General features: G+C 30.1%; 1 protein-coding gene across 8 annotated transcripts in view; it reads left to right on the top strand.

The window, feature by feature from the left end:
• The window catches only part of LOC132753192 (CCN family member 2-like), a 107858-nt gene extending 88419 nt beyond the window's left edge, over positions 1-19439 (top strand). For 7 of the 8 annotated variants that reach the window (XM_060743630.1, XM_060743635.1, XM_060743631.1 and 4 more), the window contains exons 2-6: positions 14509-14713; positions 15583-15736; positions 17425-17585; positions 18266-18456; positions 19062-19439. In XM_060743630.1, the coding sequence (XP_060599613.1) occupies positions 14509-14713; positions 15583-15736; positions 17425-17585; positions 18266-18456; positions 19062-19352 (1002 nt within the window). In that variant the 3' untranslated portion in view covers positions 19353-19439. Of the gene's footprint in view, positions 1-8528; positions 8684-14508; positions 14714-15582; positions 15737-17424; positions 17586-18265; positions 18457-19061 lie in introns of those variants that run through there. The other variant, XM_060743629.1, reaches the window with a different exon arrangement.
• Positions 19440-19890: the final 451 nt, after the last annotated feature.

Consider the following 19890-nt stretch of genomic DNA (forward strand, 5'->3'; position numbering starts at 1 on the left):
TAATATTTGAGATTGTTTTTTCTAATTTGATAATTAAACTCGTTAACTATAAGCACACGATTTGGGCAGATTAAACATGCGATTTACGTATTCTTTTATAAAGGAAACAAAGACAAACCTTGGAAATAGAAAATGCCCATAAATGTAAACTGAGATTCTTTGTAACAAGTTCAAATGTAGCCATAGATATAAAGTAGAATTAAATTAATGGCAAATTAGAAGAAAGTGTTTATCTATTCAAATGATTTTATTGAAATTGATTGAGTTTATCAGTCGGTGCCTTCCACAGTCACCATATATTTCAAATCGACGTTTTTACTTTTGATTTATGTTGAGTGAGATGTATTAATATTGCTTCCATCATGCAACAAGTGTATTAACGTATATTCATTCTCAAAGAAGTTAATATATTAAACCAAGGGATTTTTGTAACGATTCATTTTTCAGTAAGGTAATGAATTAAAACATTGACATCTTTCATTTTTTGACATTGATATAAATATACTTTGATCCCGTTTCTTTAAATGCAGATCTGTTTAGTTATCACACTTTCCTTCTGTTAACTGACATTGATGTAACAATTTGTTCCTTTACAGCGTGGTACTGCGTGAATTAATAATGAGTTTATTTCTTTAGTGACGGGATATAAGGTCTGTTAGACCTCTTTATGTGTGTATTTGGTACATGATATTACACACAATGATAAACCTATACTGTCTCTATTGTAAACGTAATGGATTTATAAGCAAACACTGCTGTATAGTATTTTTGCTGGAATATTTTTTATCTATAAGTTAATTGGTTTTTTCGGGAACATAATAGTTTGTCCTACTTGAAAAATTTTCTTATTTTCTGTTTTTCACAGAATTTCTTTTGAAACAATTTGCTGTGTATCTTGAAAAACAATTTGAAAAAGGAATAGAAGGAATGTGACGAGTCTTTAGCATTTTGATAAAATACGAGACTGCTTATAACAAATGACCAATAATAAAGGAACAATTATAAAGGACCATAATAAAATAATAAAGGGCCATTAATAAAGGACCAATAATAAAAGGCCATTGCATTGGTACCTTCCTACAGGAGTTATAGCATTCTTGCCAAGCAAACCAAGCGGTCGTCAAGTTCTAGTTAATGAAATAACCTTATTATGCACATCTTTTGGAAATGAATATGTTTTAACTCAGCTATTATGATCCGATGCATATGATATATATATCATTACATTTTAAATTTGTTTACACTTTTGATATTGAAATTAAACTAAATATAATCCTAAAAAACCTATTTGAAGTTGAAAATATATAATGCTGGAATTTACTTTATTGCGAAAACTTGGAAAGAGATATTGTAACTTGGTAAGGTATTTTATTATTTTGGCTTCCTTCAAATCAGAAATTATCTCTGCTACTTGCTGTACACAACTAAAGAATGATAATTTTGATTCAGTTCAGCAGAATGAATTTCCTCTGTCAGCTTTCATTTCGTTAGAATCTGATAAAGATGGATGTTTGAGATGTATTAATTATCTTTTAATACTGATTAATACGATAAAGATGTGCTTAATGATCGCCCTGATGAAGTAGATATTCTGTTTCATGTTGAAGCGCTCTTAAACTGCAGCAAAATCTTGTCGGGATCCCTTAAAAACATAGAAAAATAAACTTAAATATGAAATATTCAAAACTAAATTAATGTTCTTAAAAAAACAGAACATTATAATAGCATTTAGCTAAACTTTTGGACAATTGTAAAGAGCTGTCACATAGCACTTGACACCAGTCCTGCTGATATTCGTGAAGGTAAACATAAAAAATATTGACTTTTATTGCACAGTCTGGTGTTTTATTGCACTGTATGGTGTTTTATTGCACAGTCTGGTGTTTTATTGCACTGTATGATGTTTTATTGCACGATATCGTGTTTCATTGCACGGTATGGTGTTTTATTGTACGGTATGGTGTTTTATTGCACGGCGGTGTGGTATTTTAGACGCGTAAAGACTTCAGTTGAGCTGGTGGAAATTACTATCAACTTACTTGATACGTTTTGATATTAAATTATTTTGAATATTGGTACTTTATCTACATACGCTTTCTGAGCATTAAACGTATTACAATAAATTGCATAATTACTGAAACAATTAACTTTGTCCCATATTGTATTTCATTCTAATAACGAAACAAATAAAAAAGATAAAACATATGATATACATAGCTTTTACGCTGTACCTTTTCAAATATAGGATTTATAAGTTGATATATTATAATTTAATCTAGCAAAGACAGTTATAAAGTGCATTGTCAGTTATTTTTATTATAGGATGCTTATTATATCTGTATTATAGATTGCAACTGCAATGTATAAAGTTCCAAAAATCTTTTGTGCTAGCAGAAATTTATGACGTGAAGTTCGAATCCATAATTCAGTCTACCTAAAGTCTTCTTATTTTTTTTACCAATTGACTCAAAACGGTAACACTCTTAAATCGAATCGATTTGAATTATATACATAGATGTGTACGGTTCGATATCAAAATTTCCCTTTGTTGAACTGTTGTTATAACGTTAGGATAAAATAATCATCCTTTGACATAAGATTTTATGTTGTCATCAATGTCTCACTGTATAAAAGATTAATGTTAATGTATTTTATGTGCAGAGATATCCCATTCCTAATATTCATATATGATATTATATAGAAAGAGAAGTAGATACGACATAAGTCTGTGAGATTCGTAAGGGATGTTGCACTGTTTCATCCGAGTTAATTGTGTTGTTATTAATTCTTCCGACGGATCACCTTTTCAGATATTTATACAAATGACATTATGACACAAATGTCAAAAGTATAACACTATTGTTTTTGTTTACTTAAACCAGGCCTGAATGAAATAGTATATATTTAAAATGAATTTAAATGTCACAAAAAGAAGTATTTCAAATCTTGTGACGAAAGGTTAAAGAACTACAACTTGTGCTTATGAACAGTAAAACGATAGTGCGTAAAAAATTAGTCCCGTGTCGGGATTGTAATCCGTCTGTTTTAATAAAATATAGAAAATTATCGAACAGTATGTCCTGCATGTTATCAAATAATCACGAGTGCAATAGATTGATTAATGTGTTATTAATTCGTCTAATTTCATAGCATCATTAACTAGAGATGCAGCGATATGAAGTAACTCGATCATTAAGCAATTACTTAAACAGATAAGCTCATGTTCATATTGTAAAGTATGTAAATTAAATATTTTATCATTTTCAAAAACGACTGGCTGTTGAGTAATTATATAAGTGTTAAAATTATATTTCCATGCATTCCATAAATTAGCATTCAGAGTTGTCATAGTGTCGGTGTGAATTGAAACCTAAAAAAAGAATCAAACAAAATTAAAAAAGCTTTCCCGGTGAAGTAATATTTTTCTTTTAATATTGCAGTTTTTGTAGATGAAAAGGCTATTGCTATAGATTGAGAAAATCCACGCTGTTTTGATATCATTATGAAATAGTCCCCTTCAGTTCACCTAAGTGATTTAAGATTATGAAACTTAACATTGATTGTTTATTAATTTCAAGTTGTATTAATTAAAGTGGCACTAAAATAGAGAAAACCAGACTCCCTAAAGCAAACACAAACACGGCAAAATTGAAAATGTTGCAGGCTCGGTTTGATTGAGCTTGTTCATGGACAGTATTGGAAAGTGCAAGCTACTGTTCATGCCCCAATCACTGGCATAAGGAGAATTCTACATTCAAACATGAACATGTTTACGGTTGCTTTTCTAATCTAATAAATTTAATATTAATGTATTACCTAAGCACATCCAAATGTAAATTTGCCATAACTGTACTCAATTATATATTTCGCTTCGAAAAGGTAATCACAAATACACGTGACCAATGAAAATTTCTATAAATTGTATTGAGCATGTGTCGGTAACGCTCAGGTCTTAAATGATATCTGGACTGAAGATTTTTGATGTATTTGGTCTCTATCTTTATACGTTACACAAATCTTCCGCTAACACCAGTGGAAAGGATTTTCATCTATCATAAATAATTAAAAGCTAAAGTTCTGGTAGTTTGAATACAAGACATGTCGAACATTTTCAATTATATTTAAAATTTGTATTTCTTTGGCTTGAGTTTCGTTTACAGTGCTTTTAAAATATATATATTTCCACCCTAAGAAATTGAATAACAATAAAGTTTAACCTATGAAAACATCGTGGCTTTTATATAACTGAAGAAGCACTAATTGACTCCAATGCTGCATTCACATATTCAAATAACTATTTACAGGAATGATGCATCGGTATAGTATATTCTTACTGTATTTACTGGTGGAACTTACGATCAAAACTTTGGATTAAAAATTTAGTCTTGTTTCGTGCAAGAGGAGATGTTGCGCGTGTCAATATCTTTCGTGAGCAAACTTAATCAAACTGTGGAGGCAACTTTCATCTTTTATTTTCTGTCATTGTTCAACTCTATCCAATGAAATTTATTCCCTTTTTTCCATGTTCTTAATCGGTTTGAAACTGGCCGTTTTGTTGTATACAAAGCTTGTACAAATATCTAAAAACCGTTGCTTACTTATTGCGTCATTTAACTTGGTTATTTTGTACAAATATATTATATCGCTTTTAACAGCTAGAATGGTGACATGCTTTGCATTTAGACAAGTTAATCTTTTCTCAATATGGATACCGTTGATGGATATAAAATAGTAAATACAGTTTAAATGTCTCAATGCCTCTATGCATAAGCAGTAAACACAAAGATAAAGGAAATAAACATTCAACAAACTTCGTATGTAGCAAATCAATACAGTAAATAAATTTAATTTTAAGTTCAAAATTCCTTTTTTAGGTTATGTGGTGAACAGGATACCTTAGTTTATACTAATACAAGTTCTTTATACATCTATGATTTTCCAAATGAATTCATGTCGAATAATTCATGTTGTATTTTAATATAAAAAGACATATTTTAGAACAAATATTAGACAAAATATTGCACAGGTTCGGAGTGATGCATGATCAGACCATTTAGTATCGCAGTGTTACGGTTTCCACACGGTGTAATAACTTATTTAGATATAGGCCTACTAACCTTTTCGTTTGTGAAGTTTGGACAAACATTACTATGTTATCAATAGCTCTCTGTATAAATAATATAATAACAAATGTTGTGCATATATTTGTCAACTTCATAGCCTCTAAGTTTAGATAATTGTGTCATATTATCCTCTATTGAATATGTTTATCCAAATTGTGAAAGCTGTTTTCAGATGTTTGTAGTAGTTTGTTAAACATCTATATTGAAATAATGCGGAATGAAATAAGACATGTGATTTTGCTAAACGTTTACTTTCTATCATTTAACGTTGTTTACATCGTCTTTTGCTATGAATCTTTTACAGCATAAGCACCGATGAATGATTGTAATGAAAAGCTAGTGATGTTTTAACAAAAGAATAGTCTCTCATGCAACACTATTTTGACAGAGATACTAAATAAAAATGTGTAGATATGTATATTTATGTATATTACTTATACCTTTGAATGAGATGAATGCACACTAAGTCTAGGAGAGAATTGTAAATATGGAATGATTAAGAAATAAATTAAGATATTGTGGGGAAAAACATGTATTATAATAGTGTGTTGTAATTAGTTCACCATTATCTTGATACTTGCTTAACATTTATATTGTAAAATACGTTTATATTTTGAAGGTCTATTTTCAGTAGACACTTAATTCAGTGTAATGTATCTTTATAAACATGAATGTAAACTAAATAAGTGCATTATTCAAAATAAACGTTAAATACGTTAAAACATCCGGTTCACTTAAAGGCATTGAATTATTTAATAGTTACAAAATCAAATGCGTTTGATCGTTGTCGCTGTTAAATAAATGTCAATTTCAATTCGATTTGATAGCATGGCAGATGAAAAGCACTGGGCTAAATTTCTTGCATTCACTATTCAGAAATTTAAAATATAAGTTATTAATTATTTATAGAATTGTGTAGCATCATTCTTTCTTTTCTTAATATGCAGTATTTTTCTAATAATATCATCTAGTATCCGCCCCGAAACGTTTAGCTTGAAGAAAATTGAAAACATACGAGGTTATATAGTAATCCGTGTCACTTAAATCTTTTTTATGGATTTTGATCTAACTAATTTGCTTTGAGAACATAATCAAATAAATATATATTTTTATTTTAATCATGCACTGCAGTGTTTGAAGTTTTGTTGACATAAACCCTTCTATCCACCCGTGTAATATAAAACTGGCACAGGTTAATATCATGTTAGCCCCATTTATAAAACATGAAAAGGTTTAGACTCCTAATTGCATTTTATGATAAAGAAATATTGAGATTCAAATGTAAACATTAAGGACACAAGTAGATGTTGAGGAATATTGCAAAACTATGACAGATAAAATTTTTACTACAAACGTAATGGAACAAAACGTACAGACTGTCAAAATTCTAATTAACAGCATTTTAAATAGATTATGGCATATCTCGAGACAGTTCAACTATTCAGATAAATATATTACTTGCTTAGAAATCAAATTAAAATTGCGAAACACTAAGTGTAACTGAATGTTGAATCCTTATATATCGGAGTCTGAGAAAAATGTAATTGATTAATATCAGCTGTGTTATAAATGATTTACAAACTATGTTCTCTGAAAGTCTGCAATGAATGCACATTTGATAATCTAAAAATTCTAGATATGTATATACACTGTCATTGATCTCCACTTGGTTCAAATTTACGATTTCTTGTCTTCCAATTAATAATGATGCTTTACAGGCGTTTGATGTAAAAGATTAGTGTTTATATAATTCAGAACATCGAGATAAAGAGATTTGTTTTGGTACATTCCTTAACAACCCTCCACATAGATCAAAGTGCCGCATTGTACATGTACGTGTAGGTGGTGTTTTAATTCTTATGATATTTTAAACGTTTATAAACAGAGTAACCGGGCATGTTACTTTTAAATTCACAAAGACACTGTTATGTGACAAATACAAAACTTCTTCTAACGATGTAAGTAAAGCGGTATTTCGTGGGAGCAGTAATTTGACTCTTGACGATCTTCTTGCATCATACTTAAATGAGAATTATCTGTCAAATTGATAAATAAATAACTTATTTTTTCTTCAATTAGGCAGCACATGATGTGAATTTATTAACATTAACAGACCATTCTGTTATTTCTTTATTTCTTTATATATTTCTTTATTTATTTATTTATTTATTTATTTATTTACTCTTGTTTTATTGTTTGAACAGAAACGTGTATTTTGATGACATTTTACAAAGCCTTTGCCTACTTGAAGCTGTTATATCTTTTATACAAATTGATGTGAAAATTTATTTTGCTTTTTGCTAAAGGGTGCATGATCAGACGGTTAAACTTTTTGAACATCTTTTTCAATTCAATTGCCAAATTTAATTATTATCAATTTGTGTCTGCAAAAGCATCGCTTGAATGTTGCCCCCTAATAATTCTAATACTTTCTCATATAATATTCCTGTGGGAAAAGTATAGTGAAATAACTTCATTTATAAAGAAAAAATGTTGTGAGATGTCTGGATTAGTTTTAACGCCTTTTTTTGTATAAAATACTTGCGGCATTTCTTTAGGAGAAAAGGTTTAAGATTAGTTTAGAGCTGTCACATTCATCACCCTGTATACCTTATTCCTCCCCTTATTAAATTGAGTTGAATTTAAGGGTATCTAAAATAAAGTCATTTTTGCAATGTTCTTTTCCTCTTTGATCATCTGTGAGTAGTGATACGAGTACAAAGTTGATCAAAAGAAAGTATGGAAAGTAAGTTTCGATGAAACTTACTTGATTTTATACAAAAGTGTACTTACAAATATCATGCAAATCCCCCAAAAAGCTCTCTGTTACAATTGCAAATAAGTGGTAAAGATCATGAGCCCGAAGAAGTTCAAAAAACAGGCACTGTTATGCATATAGTAATTAAAGTATTCACGACAGACACATATAAACCTTTTTTTTTTTCTAAAAATATACAATATAAAAAAGCTTTAAATGAGTGTTATTTTAATATGTTTTCTTGAATATGTTTTCAAACTTTACAATTGCGTACTGATGTAATTTTAGCCTGATTAAATTAAATGAAGCTTCAAACCATCTCCGTTGCTTTCTAAGTAACAGAGATATTAATATATTGCATTTTATCAGTTTCATAAAACCCTAATACTTTGAATAAGAGTTTCATATTTTCTTTGTATTGGATATGTTTAAACTTACTGCGAATGCGATTAAAAGTGTATGTTCATATCGTGTACAGTAGGACCTTCAAATTAAAATTATAACGTGTTTTATACGCGTAATACGCTTTTCTTTGATGGGAATATTTGATGATCAAATTAACATGTTTACGAAATTTTATATTAATGTAGATTTTAATTAGAAAAAAGTTTTCATTTCTATTTGTTAAAAATAGATAGAACAAATAGAAAAAAAGCAATATTTATTCATACAAAGGATACTAAAATTATCAATAGTTGGAGAAAATAGTTTTGATAAACTCACCATGTATAGCAGCTTGTACTTTTGGACATTTATGATGACTTTGAAAGATGTGTCTCTATACAAGGTCTCGTCAAGAATTGTGAGTGTTTTAAGATTACAGGATTAACCTTTATCTTTCGTTTATGGATTTGAAGTAAATTGTTTATGATTTTATAAATAAAATTGAATAAGGTATATGTGACACATATTGTGTTATTTTATAATAGAAATAAATATTTGCACATACTCAACAATTATTTTTGGATACCCACTTTACAATTACAACGTTAACAACTTAATTCATCACTTTTTACGACTCGGATTGGGTGTATTTATTTTGATTTAAATTTGTTTATATAAGGTTTCGATTTCATTGTGTATAATAAGATATTATACTTTAACTTGAAAGCCGTATGTAAAAAAAAATTATATATAAATATATAAATTTAGTTCTATAAGCGATCGAACCGGTTTCTTACCGATATGTAGAAAATATATAATGTATTAACAGCTGTACTATTCTATCAATGCATTTTTTAAATGTGGTTGATACGTTTTAAACTTTAATCGGATAATCTTCTTCATGTACATGTGTGTGTGTGTGTGTGTGTGTGTGTGTGTGTGTGTGTGTGTGTGTGTGTGTGTGCGTGCGTGCGTGCGTGCGTGTGTGTTTTGAATACTTTCTTTAGGGATTCTGTATTAATCTATTTTGAGGTGAAATTAAAAAGTGGTTTACTTTATTTTAAAAGGTATATACTACTCAACCTTCCAGCACAGTTATATTTTCGTAAAGTGCAGTTGCAAAAATGATTATTGGCTACAGCTTCAATGTTAATGCGGGATAAGTGAGTCATTTTAAAAATATTCCGTAACTAGCTAAACCCGCTTTAAGGTTTTCGGACAGTTGAACTCCTGTGTGGTAATATATATAAATTGATTAATTAGATTTTATGTTATTGCACTAGAAGCCATTTAATATTATATCATAGCATGTACCATCAGCAGTTAGTTATTACAACTTATAAAACACATAAATGTTATTATTATATAAATTTATTTCCTGGCATGCTATAATAAAATATCCTATTTGAATTAATTGCATTGAAGTGTCTGAGTAAGACGTGGTAAAAATGTGAGCCATTTTCGTGATTAAAGGATTGCTTTTTATCTCAAGTAAGACTTCATTATTTGTAAATGAATATTGGTTCATATCTTAATCCTACTGTGTGGTGTTTAACACATTTATTTTAGAAATTGTATTTGTATTCTCAAATTGAATAATGCTGGTTTGATAAATTAATGGTGTCAGAGCAGTGTATGGAACAACAAAAGTACATCTAGAAGATCTGCTAAATCAATACATACCTTTTCGGGGTAATTAAGAACATTAATATGTCATAACTTTCCCTAAATGACATATATGTATAATTATCACCTTCTGGTCATACCAGTAGATATTTCATTAGATATATTATTGTTATTTATGTAGTTACTTTTGTTTGGCAACTGTAATGGAATTTAAACTTTAATTTTAGTGGGTTTTTTTTCACTCTTTGTCTTTGATTTCAATGAGTTTATCTAAAACCGTTTGATGTGAAATGTCAAATTTGATAACAGCTGTTGCACGCATTCAACTTAGTGTCACTTTATGTACTTAGTTGAATAGAATATATTTCTGTTGCACTGATGATTATTCCGCTTCAAAGATCAAAGTGTATAAGCATATTTTAAACCTCGTTTATGCAGCACGCATAATGTTCATATGGCAAATGTCGTGAAGTCAGTATTCAAAAATGTTCGTGAGTTTCCGAATATAAGAAATAAATGCTAAATGTGACGAACTTCGAACATCTTGTAGTTTAATATTTCACATTGGATGGTACGAGTATAGAAGAAACAACACGGTATTTAAAACATCAAGTAGACATTCATAGCTTATTGAGAATATAGTATTACTATCAACATTTGATAAGCTTCAAACGAAAGTGATCGATCAGTCTTTTTTCTCAAGTTAAATGACTGGTTAAATTGCATTGTTGGCCGACTAGTTTTCTGTAGTCCGTCTGTTATCAGCTTGACTTCCTGTAAAATTTACAGGAAAGAACTGAATATAAGAAGTATTTTCATTGGTCATTTTAATATTGCAAACTGAAATCGGTGAATCTCATTGGTCATTCTAAAATAAAATGGAAAGGATTGTTCTTACCATTCTGAAATAGAATTTCTTATAAGGATTGCCATATGATTAAATGTAAAGGATAGTTTTGCCACTATAAAACAAAATGTAGGGTAGTCTTAAAGGGATGAAGATAGGGTTTCTTTTATTTTTCGGCCGAATGCCGTCTGGTTTCACATTGACTTCCGCTAAAATTAACAGTAAAGAAATGAATATAGGCAGAATTTACATTGGTCATTTTATCACATATAGCCTGGTCGATTGATACTTAGGAAGAGCTTCCGTTATAGGTAGAGGTCTGTTCGATTGCGCAATGGAAAGAAGTGTTGGAAAAAGATATAAGTATAAATATAAAAACACATTAATGATATTTTCTAGATGTTTCATACAGCTTTTCAATACAAATATGAATTTAAATATGACTGATCGCCTTTTTAATACTTTTGCGTTCGATTGGTTTTCTCTTCTAAGCTGTTCTAGTCATTATATTCTCTTCTCGAACCGGGCATAAGACGATTGAAACGAACTTTCGACTAATTTACAGTTGCAAAATTCACCGTGGAATTAGAGTACAGTAACAACTAAATCTTTGTTTTATTATAAATTCCTATTCAAATCAAAATCCATTTTGATTAAAATCAAATAATGTTAGTAATATTGTTTAAATCTAAGATGACAATGGGGAAAAACAGTGCGGGTAAAAATGAACTGAAATAAAACTATTGAGGACGAATAAAATGCTCTTGTCGTTAGTAGTAGCTTATCCTTTGCAAGTTAACAAGTTTGACTTCGACCGAGTATCTTTTTAAAGATACTTCTTGTTTAGATTAATTTGTAAACGATTACAAAATTTTTCAAGTCAAACGTAAAACAAGTAAAAGGGACACCTTTAATAGAAGTTGTTCGTCTTTCAAAAATCATCAATGTACGTAAGTATGCTATAATTTAGTTTCAATGTTTACAAAATGGGTATTTCTTAATAACTACAAGATATAATTATCATGTCATTTTATGCAAGGATTGCTAACATTTCTTTTTGTATTGAAAACTTAGAAATTGCATAATTTTGCATGTTAAACATATTTACTTCGGCCGAGAATCGTTTTAAACGATACTTTTGTTTTTTAAGATATCCGGAAAATTGATAATAGATCACTCTAATAATAGAAGGTTGACAGATATATTTAAGGAATTAAAAGGGTTAAGGGTTGTGATTTGAAACATTTTGCTCAATATTAACGTCACAGTCTACCTATGTACTTAAAAGTTTTATACTAAAAAATCTTAGTTTCAAATTCGTTTTTTAAGTGTTTGCTTATATCTTTGGTAAATTTCAACAAATTGATACATTTTAAAACACCTAACCAATTGTGTACACACAGATTTGCTTCTTTCCTGTAAAAGTGCTAAAAATTATATTTCTGTTGGTATTAAAAGCTGTCTTCTAGGGTATATTCGTAATCCTATTTTAAAAAAGTAATATAATCTGGAGTCGAATTCTGCCTGAATAGAAATAATTAGTGTCATTGGGAATTTATTCTCTGATATTTCTTACGTAATAAGATATTCCTGTGGGAAAAGCATAGTGAAAAAATTAAAATATTACATTTTATTTTGGTATTCGGAGGTGGGAAGATGTTTCGATATGTCTGGTAAAATTTAACTTTATGGCATGAATTATTTTGGTTCACGTTATCAGTGCGTCAAGTTCTTTACTCATTTATCAATATCTTGATGTGAAACCGTTGTAAATAATCTTAAATTGATTAAAAGTTTACGAGATCTAGCCGGTTTTGTCTTACCAACATGTCGATATAAGCTTCCAAAAACCGAATTCAATGGATATATGTAGAGTAAGCAACCGTTAATTTAACGTATATGACAAAGCAAAGTTATTTGCTTAAAGTTTGTTTAAATTAATACACGTGGTCTTTTTCGTAGATTGAGACAATTAATACGATTGATTTTACATTTTCTTCTAAAGATAATGTTTTGCAAGCAAGTGAACATTTCATAAGTAAGCTGTGTTTTGAAATGTAATATTGAAAACATATTTTGTTTTTAAGATTTGAAAAATATCAAATAGGAGTATGAAGGATTACTTGAACATTAGCTTGAATACTTGAAGTGTTGAGGTACGCGGATACTGCTGAAGCCGGTGCTTGGGGACGTGAGATGTTACACATTACATTATCCCTCGTGAACAGACTTATAAAGCTGAATCTGTAATTGGCAATTAATTCCTTTGTTTTCGATGTTTTTATAAATTTAAAGTAAACCAATTTCTCTCATGTCCTTTAGGTTGCCATTCTTGTACCAATCCAGCAGCTGTGACACAATTCACACGCGCTCCTCTTTTTGTCATCAGTGAGGTCGTCAACGTTAACCTTACGTAGCTTTAGAACATTTGTCAGTGTCTGAAACTTTTAAAAGGCGGCAGACCGAACTATACAACTAACGACTCGAGAAATGTAACCTACGTATCGCGTGTATCTAACATGACATATTCTTTAGAATGTATACGCTTCATATTATGATATCAACAACCGGCTTTTACAATGAAATAGTTTGATGTATTCAAGTTAAAAGATACTAGTATTCAAATAATATATTCAACAATAATATTTAAAGAAAGTAAATAATGATATTTCAACGTAAATGAATAAAACCGTTTTCAAAGTAAAATATAAAGTTTGCAATTTCTTATTCTAACGACTGTTTAACTACTTTGTGACAAAGTAAATGCCTATAAAAGAAATGTTACGAAAAGTTGTCATCGCCAACCAAGACGTCAAGAGGTTTCTTAATTGGAACTCATTACTACATTGATATGAAGATTAATGAAGCTTGAAGGCTATTATTCTTGTAGATTGGCATTATTTATCGGTCATTACATGCTTACTGTCCTCATCAATTGATCGATCGAGTGTCTTGTAAAGTATTATTATTAAAAGAAAACTTATGTATAGATCACTTACTTTCGGCCAAATTCCAAAATCAACTTCTTCAGTAGAGAAGTATTGTAAGGTTTCAGTTTTAATAAGAGGTGTTATATTGTTTATCTTTAAAGATCCGAAAGGACGATACTGTGATGTAGTTTGTGGCAATATAAGATTTTTTCCACTAGATTTGTTTCTTTTATGGTGGTTTAAGATGCATAACACTTAGGATATGTAGCCACCTTTTGAAATATGTCTTTTAACATTTGTCTTTGATATGTAGGCTTTATAACCTCTTATTCCTTTTTATTGTATTACAGCCATTGTTGCCTCGTTTGAGGAACACGTATTATTTTACTGTTAAGAACCGACTGTATTGACGTAAAATTATGACGTACTCATTTAAAATATAATATGTTGATTTGTCAATTGTATTGCAAAATAAATTACCATATATATTGCAGAAGTTAATTATGTTTCAATGAACTATAGATATACAAATGCACAAATTAACTTTAATCAGTTTTATAACTCTAACTGTTTGTATATCAATTTTATATAGATGTCAAAATTGACTAGAGTTAAATATGAAAACATTATTCATTAAACTTTTAAGATATGAAAACGAGAGTTACGACTCTAATACAATGCGCTTTGCTTATATTGACCTATCAATCTGTAAAGTTTCAAGAAAATACTTGTTATGCATTTAGATATGGCCAATAATCGTTGTGTGTCTAAAATTATAAGTTATGCAATATCCTGCAACATACTTCCACTCATCAGAAATAATATTATTGCTAATTGCAGATATGCCAGTACCCTTGTCAATGTCCAGTCCATGAACTCAAATGTGATGTAGGCGTGTCTATTGTGAAAAATGGGTGCGGCTGTTGCTATATGTGCGCGAGACAGCATGGTGATCTTTGTAACATCAAAGACGTGTGTGACACCAAACAGAATCTCATTTGTAACATGACAGCTGGGGAAGTTCCAGGAGTTGGAATATGTAAAGGTATGATGCGTATTAAAAGTCAGATGTAAGAAGCACTGTTTTCCCTTTAAATAAATTAAAACATACACAACTAAATACTATTTCCCTGATGTATTAAGTAGTTATTACCAGTTCAGAGAAGGATTTCTAATGTTTTAATTAACACATTACAATTATTAAAGCTTAAAATTCTACCTAGCTGTCACATGTTCATTGTGCTTTAGTTTTAAAGCATCGTTATAGGATAGTAATAGTCCATTTATAGGAAATTAATAATTCAATTTGTATTAATGAATACACAAAAACAATATTTTTGTTTGTTTGTTTGTTTGTTGTTTCTTTCTTTAACAAAACCGTTCAAATATCAGCAACGTTTGATGCAGAAATATCGACAGTCTCATTTTCTAACTGTAACCGAGCAGACAACACAAAATAATAAACCAAATTGAGTCCACTGGATGTATAATTTTCTTCAAATTTAGCCAGAAACTACTTGCATATTTAAAGTATGAAGTTATTATACATTGTTGGGTTGGGTTCAATGGATGAGTAACAGCTTCATAGCTATATTGGAAGACGCGCTAGCCGAGGCTATATGGGGTACGTTATGCATGCTCTTAAACGTTACTGGGTTTATGCACAGTACATATCTCAAATCCATTTTTTGAGTTGTTTCTTGACAAAATATTACATTATATATTTCAAGTTTTCTTAAATGATTTTATAATTATTATTATTATTCATTTATTTATTTATTTATTTATTTATTTATTTATTTATTTATATGGTTTCTTTTGCTACTTGACAATATAATTTCTTTATTTGATTTCAATCATTGATATTTTGAATAAGGTTATTATCTTAAGATATTTTAATTTCATCACACACAGCCAATGTGTCAAAGCCATGTATAGTGGACGGCAATACATACTCGGACGGTGAAAGATTCAGATTAAACTGTTCCAGCCTATGTACATGTCAAAATGGAAACTTTGGTTGTATAAACGAATGCCAAGATGAACTCAGAGTTCCGTCTGACTGCAAGTAAGTCAATCGTAACAGTTGTTCTTTTTTGAAAATTACTGATAGCAAAAGATAAAATGAGTACAAAAGTTTAATTTTGATCTCATACTATTTGGGGGAAAACACATTTCAGACTTTTACTTGAAACATTTCGCTAAAATATGGCACTTCTATAATGCATCACAATATAACATTACATATGTATTTGATTTCTCTACAAAACAGATTGCACATTTCACATCTAACGCAACATGTTGAAAGTACACTAGAATGAAAGACTATAAGTCTATAAAACTTTACAAGAAATGTATCATATTTAATATCCTATTATTTACATTATATTAGTTATTAACTTCGACGATCCATATATTTTTGTGTTCAGTATAATACAACATATGTCTTGCAAAATCCGTCTCGTGTGAATTTTATTTCATGCCATCTGATAATTCTGGACTCGTGTCCGAAATGTTTCATATTAAATAAAGTGTTTTGTTTGTCTGGAACACAAATGAGACCCGTTCCCTTGGGAGCAGGACTTGTAGAATAATCAGAAACAGCCGCAAAACTTTGTCCATCCGCAAGTTCATTATCTCAGACCAGACTAGTGGAAAAATAACGAAAATGATCTAACTCCCCAAGCGCATTATATTATACAAGCTGTGTCATCACAATACCTCCATACTATACAAAGTTTGACAAGCGATACATTCTGTTTCTTTTTGGGTCACTAACAACTTTATTTAGAGTTCGGTCAGTACTGTTCAATAGATCACACATAGAAGAAAGTTTTCTATGTAAACCAACAAAATGCCCATATTTTTAAAGCAGCTGTGCGTTATTATTGGAAATTACTTATCTGTTAAATGTGACTTCATAGGTAATTTACGTTTATAGATAAAAAAAGAAATAAATAAACATTACGATTTTGCAGGGAAAATAAGACTCAAAAGTTGTACAGATAAATAAGAGATGCTGGGAATAAGTTGTTTTATTAAAGATATGCTCATCTTTGAGTAAATATTTTTATCGCAGAAAATAATTGAAATCTATGACGTCTGACTGAATAATATTAAATTGGTATTAATAAAATAATGTTTATTTAGAAACAACCACAGATGTGCCAAATGTGTCCTTTCTTTACAAAAACAAATATTGCTGTGTTAAATGACACTATATATAACCATATTGTGCCCACCTATAAAGTGAAGACTTAAAAACAATTAATTTTACTCTTTGTGTGGAGTGAAAACATGACTTTTTAATATTTACAAAGAGACTGTGTAGTAATTGTCTTTTTTATCAATATCAAATTTGAGCAAGGTGTATGAATTTTGCACGGATACAATTTTTACGAATTTTTCATAAGTGCAATGTCTTCGATTGCAGTCATGGTAATATAATATGTCGGTAATGTGGCAAGAGTAAAAAAATATGGAAGTTGTTATTAGTTGATACTAATCTATTTTACTTTAATTGTGTTGGAAGCTTTTAGCTTATTGAAACACTCTCGAATCCGTTCCTTCTGGAACCAACCAGTATTAAGCAGTTTGCGTAAATTTTCTTGCTCACGAAAACAACGGCTTGCCCCTGACGGTGTTTGAACCCTGCGACTAGCATTCCTGCGATTACTAGACCGACGAGTTTTTAAAGGACAATATGATATATTGTGTAATACATATACGAGATAAATGATGTTTTTCAATTTGCAGACGACCGAGATTGTTGTCAGTAAGCGGTCAGTGCTGTAAGCAGTGGACGTGTGACTTACAAGAAGAACCGACAAGAAGTCGATCAGGAAAAGGTATAAGTACACGTCACATCACAAACCATCACAGACAACCCATGGAGCTGAAGGCATATTCTATGTTAGGTATGAAACCATATTTCATAACCTTCTCGGTAACTAATTGTGTTAAATGACAAAGAAATAAAATTGTATACTTCGAATTTAAAAATATAAGGACCATTATGTTCAATGACTTTTGCTTCTCCTGCTACAATTATCTGATAATATGGCGAACATTGACTGGAACATAAAAGATTTGTTCAGCTTGTTATAGTTTCTTCTTTCAGCTTCATTATGTTTTGTTCAGTTGATATCACATGGACAACCATCTAAATATTGTGCTTTTGCTTTACCTTTGTAGTGGTTTAAAACACTTATTTTATAGAACTTTACTCGGAAATTATATTGTTTAATATCATTTATTACTACGAAAAATTTTCTATTGTTCAGGCTTGGTAGTTATAAATAATAATAATAATTAGTTTAGTGTTTGACTATGTTAAAATCAGTACTTTTTGGGAAATAAGGCTTCTGTCTACGCCATGCATGTGAACTTTCCATCACTTACCAAGCAAGCAATGCACAACCATATATAGAAATTTCATATGTTTTAGACGATTCTATTCAGATTATTGTTTTATTCTTTTGAATACAGTTAAATACGATTAACGCTTAGAACCTTTGTTGTTTTGTTATATGTTGTCCCACTGATTTTTTTAAGTTGTCTAGACGATAACCTATTTCCGTATGATTGTTTTTTTCAGATAGTGGCTATTCTAACTTCTATCAAAATACTCAGCCATCGTGTACCGCTAATACCACAGAGTGGAGTCAGTGTTCTAAACAATGTGATGTGGGCGTGTCTACAAGGACTGTGACTGACGAGAAATGTAAAGAGATGGCAGAAATGCGTTTATGTTACATAAGACCATGTAACATGGAAATACCAGTTGATGTAATTGTTCTGTTTGACGACATTAATAGTAGTATGGCGTCAATATAAACACCAATTTGTGAAATTGAAATTAAGAAGAAGACTTAAAAATAGTCGTTTTATACAGGTTATACAATGTATTACTGTAAAAGTTACAGTAGCAGTGACCGCTTACCCACAGTTATTACATTTTTTAAGACTTGCAAAGAACAATTAAAGCATACATCACCATGCTATTGTGTTTTGAATGCCGAATACTCAATTTTCAAACGCTGTATTAAAGGTTACCAAGGCAGTTTACATTTGATTTATTCTTTGACAAAAAAGTTTTAATATATATTGTTCTTCAAACCGTATTCATCATTCAACAACATAGAAATATTAAAGTCATCAATTTCTTGAAAAAAAATGCTTCTCTGACATATCATCGCTTGCATATGGATTCCGAACTATATATTTATCTCACAGATAATATAAATTTAGCTGCATATAATCATTTAAATAACAAGATCACACTGTTTTCTGTCACACTAGAATGTTTAACATTTTTCTTCAGTAAAGAAAGTGTGTCATCTTTCGTAAGATATCTTACTAGCTGTATAAGAATAACCTTTCTTCTGTTACAGAAGGAGGAAAAGTGCACGCCTACATCAAGGGTCCCGGGGAAACAACGCCTGAAATATGAGGACTGCATCAGTGTCAAGGCATGGAATCTCAAATTCTGCACTACTTGTAAAAAGCGTCGTTGTTGCTACCCTCGCAGAGAGAAGACTCGAAATCTGGAATTTCAGTGTAAAGGGGGGAGAAGAGAAACTTTTCCCGTGATGTGGATTAAAAGCTGCAGATGTGATAAAAGATGCTATATTAAAGATGCAACAAGACATAGAAGACGTAAGGTTCCGAAATGGAATAACTGAAATAACAAACACAAAATTTTATGACGCGATCATTCTATAAATGGTATCAAGGGACGCCACTGTACAGAAGACTAAGACAGTTACTTATATAAAAATGTCATCGATACAAATGCTTACATTTATGTTCACAAGAAGTTGAGAGAAGATACTTTATGACAGTATTGTAAATATTGTTTGATTGCAGACGAGAATTTAGAAATATTGTGACAATTTGGCCGAGTATAAACTAAATTGTCCCCTATGATGTCAGACGGGTATTACGGATTATTTATTTTATAAATGTTTTTTTAAATAAATTTTAATGACTGAATGTTTTAATTTACAATCTGTCTAGCGGTATGTCAACAAAACCAAGTTAATGACAAATTAGAATAATAAAGTATAACATAATAAGGACGTTGTTGTTCACATCAGATTATCTATGTTGTGATATGCATGTATCAACAATTTACATACCATATAATTGGAATTTTCAGTTCACAGTAATCACATGCATGCTATATATAATAGATTTAAGTTTTATAAAGTTCATCACTAT

Source organism: Ruditapes philippinarum, unplaced genomic scaffold (assembly GCF_026571515.1).
Source record: "Ruditapes philippinarum isolate M1 unplaced genomic scaffold, ASM2657151v2 ctg1540_1_1_1_1, whole genome shotgun sequence".
Lineage (NCBI taxonomy): Eukaryota > Metazoa > Mollusca > Bivalvia > Venerida > Veneridae > Ruditapes > Ruditapes philippinarum.